At 60.2% G+C, this 2,147-nt stretch overlaps 1 protein-coding gene across 1 annotated transcript; it reads left to right on the top strand.

The window, feature by feature from the left end:
* Positions 1-1,816, top strand: LOC109760298 (cytochrome P450 709B2-like). Its single transcript, XM_073509543.1, has 4 exons — positions 1-289; positions 385-605; positions 681-934; positions 1,018-1,816. The coding sequence occupies exons 1-4, from the start codon at positions 4-6 to the stop codon at positions 1,814-1,816; spliced, it is 1,560 nt and encodes a 519-aa protein (XP_073365644.1). The 5' UTR covers positions 1-3.
* The last annotated feature ends 331 nt before the right edge of the window (positions 1,817-2,147 follow it).

Genomic DNA, 2,147 nt, shown 5'->3' on the forward strand with positions numbered 1-2,147 from the left:
ACCATGGGCATGCACGCCACCGCTTGGACGGTCACGGTGGCGCTCGCCGCGGCCGTGCTGGCCTCGTGCCTGTTCAACGCGCTGGTGCGCCTGGTGTGGAGGCCGCGCGCCATCGCCAGGAGGCTGGCGCGGCAGGGCGTGCGCGGGCCGTGTTACAGGTTTTTCGTCGGCAACCTCGGCGACATCCGGCGGCTCCGCGCGGCCGGCGCCGGCCTCGTGCTCGACGTCTCCTCCCACGACTTCATCCCCATCTCCCAGCCCCAGTTCCGCCAATGGATCCCCCTCTACGGTAACATACATACTTGGCATCCGAAGTAGTAGCTAGTCTGCAGTGTCGTGGTGTTCCCTTTTGAGAATGGCCTGTTCGTGCGTGCGTGCGTGCAGGGCGCGTGTTCCTGTACTGGTTCGGGTCGACGCCCAACATCTGCGTGGCCGACCTGGGCGTGGCGAAGCAGCTGCTCTCGGACCGGACGGGGCTGTTCCCCAAGAACCGGATGAACCCCATCGTCCGGCTGGTGGGCAAGGGCCTCGTCATGACCGACGGCGACGTCTGGCACCGCCACAAGAAGGTCCTGCACCCGGCCTTCAACGTGGACAAGCTCAAGGTATGTCCATCATAGCAGTGTGCTTGCATGGTGGTGTGCTGGCTTCGCGAACATGTTGCTACCTTTGATATGTAGGTGATGACGTCGACAATGGTGGACTGCGTGCTGTCGATGGCGTCCCGGTGGGAGGCGCAGCTGGCTACTCAGGGCAAGAACGATTGCCAGGAGATCGAGCTGACTAGCCAGTTCGAGGAACTGACTGCGGATGTGATCTCGCGCACCGCGTTCGGGAGCAGCTACAGAGAGGGCAGGAAGATCTTCCTGGCGCTGAACGAGATCCAGTTCATCGCCTTCTCGACCCTCTGGACCGACTACATTCCAGGATTCAGGTGCACCACCGATCAAGCACAGTGCTGCACGCTCCAGATGTGGTCGATTGAACTCTGGAGTCTCACGTTGATTCGTTCCGTAGGTTCGTGCCAACAAAGAAGAACATGAGGCTGTGGAAGCTGAACAAGACGATGAGAAGCACGCTGGTGCAGATCATCGAGAACAGGCTCGCCGCCAAGGACACGGACGGCTACGGGAGCGACCTGCTGGGGCTGATGCTGGAGGCGTGCGCGCCGGAGCACGGGCAGGCGCCGGTGCTGAGCATGGACGAGATGATCGACGAGTGCAAGACCTTCTTCTTCGCCGGGCAGGAGACGAGCCTGCACATGCTCAACTGGACCATGTTCCTGCTGGGCACGCACCCGGAGTGGCAGCAGAGGCTCAGGGAGGAGGTGCTGCGGGAGTGCGGCGGGGTCCCCACCTACGACACGCTCAGCAGGCTGAGGCTGGTGAACCTGTTCCTGCTGGAGACGCTGCGGCTGTACAGCCCGGTCCCGCTCATCCGGAGGAGGACGAGGTCGGAGGTGGAGCTCGGCGGCGTCACGGTGCCGAGGGACGCGCTCCTGACCATCCCCATCGCGACGATGCACCGGGACAGGGAGGTGTGGGGCGAGGACGCCGACGAGTTCAACCCGATGAGGTTCGACGGCGGCGCCGCCCGGGCCGCGAGGCACGCCAACGCGCTCTTGTCCTTCTCCATGGGTCCGAGGACGTGCATCGGGCAGAACTTCGCCATGGTCCAGGCCAAGGCCGAGGTCGCCGTCATCCTCCGTAGGTTCGCGCTGTCGCTCTCCCCGAGCTACGTGCACGCGCCCACCGACGTGATCACGCTGCGGCCAAAGTACGGGCTACCGATGATCATCACAAGACTCGACGCCTGACGCCAATCCTTGGACAGAGTTTGTATAGAATAGTGAGCACGTTGTCACGGGCAAAAAGATTCACGCGTCTGGCTGAGTTCGTCATGAATAAATCTGTTCCGTTTAACTTTCATCTGAGTGTGCGACTTTGAGTGTATGTTCAGATTAGCCGTGAAAGGAAATGAAAGGGTCTGATGAGGGGAAGGGTTTTTGTATATCTGATCTATGTTCAGGCACTCAATAGGACTTTTACCATGCCGATATTGATCTTATTAGTATGCTTGCAAAATCAATGGCGTACTACCCGTGTCATTGAAATACTTTTTTTCTTCAAAACAGAGGCAAAACATTT

Source organism: Aegilops tauschii, chromosome 2, assembly GCF_002575655.3.
Source record: "Aegilops tauschii subsp. strangulata cultivar AL8/78 chromosome 2, Aet v6.0, whole genome shotgun sequence".
In the NCBI taxonomy this organism is placed as follows: domain Eukaryota; kingdom Viridiplantae; phylum Streptophyta; class Magnoliopsida; order Poales; family Poaceae; genus Aegilops; species Aegilops tauschii.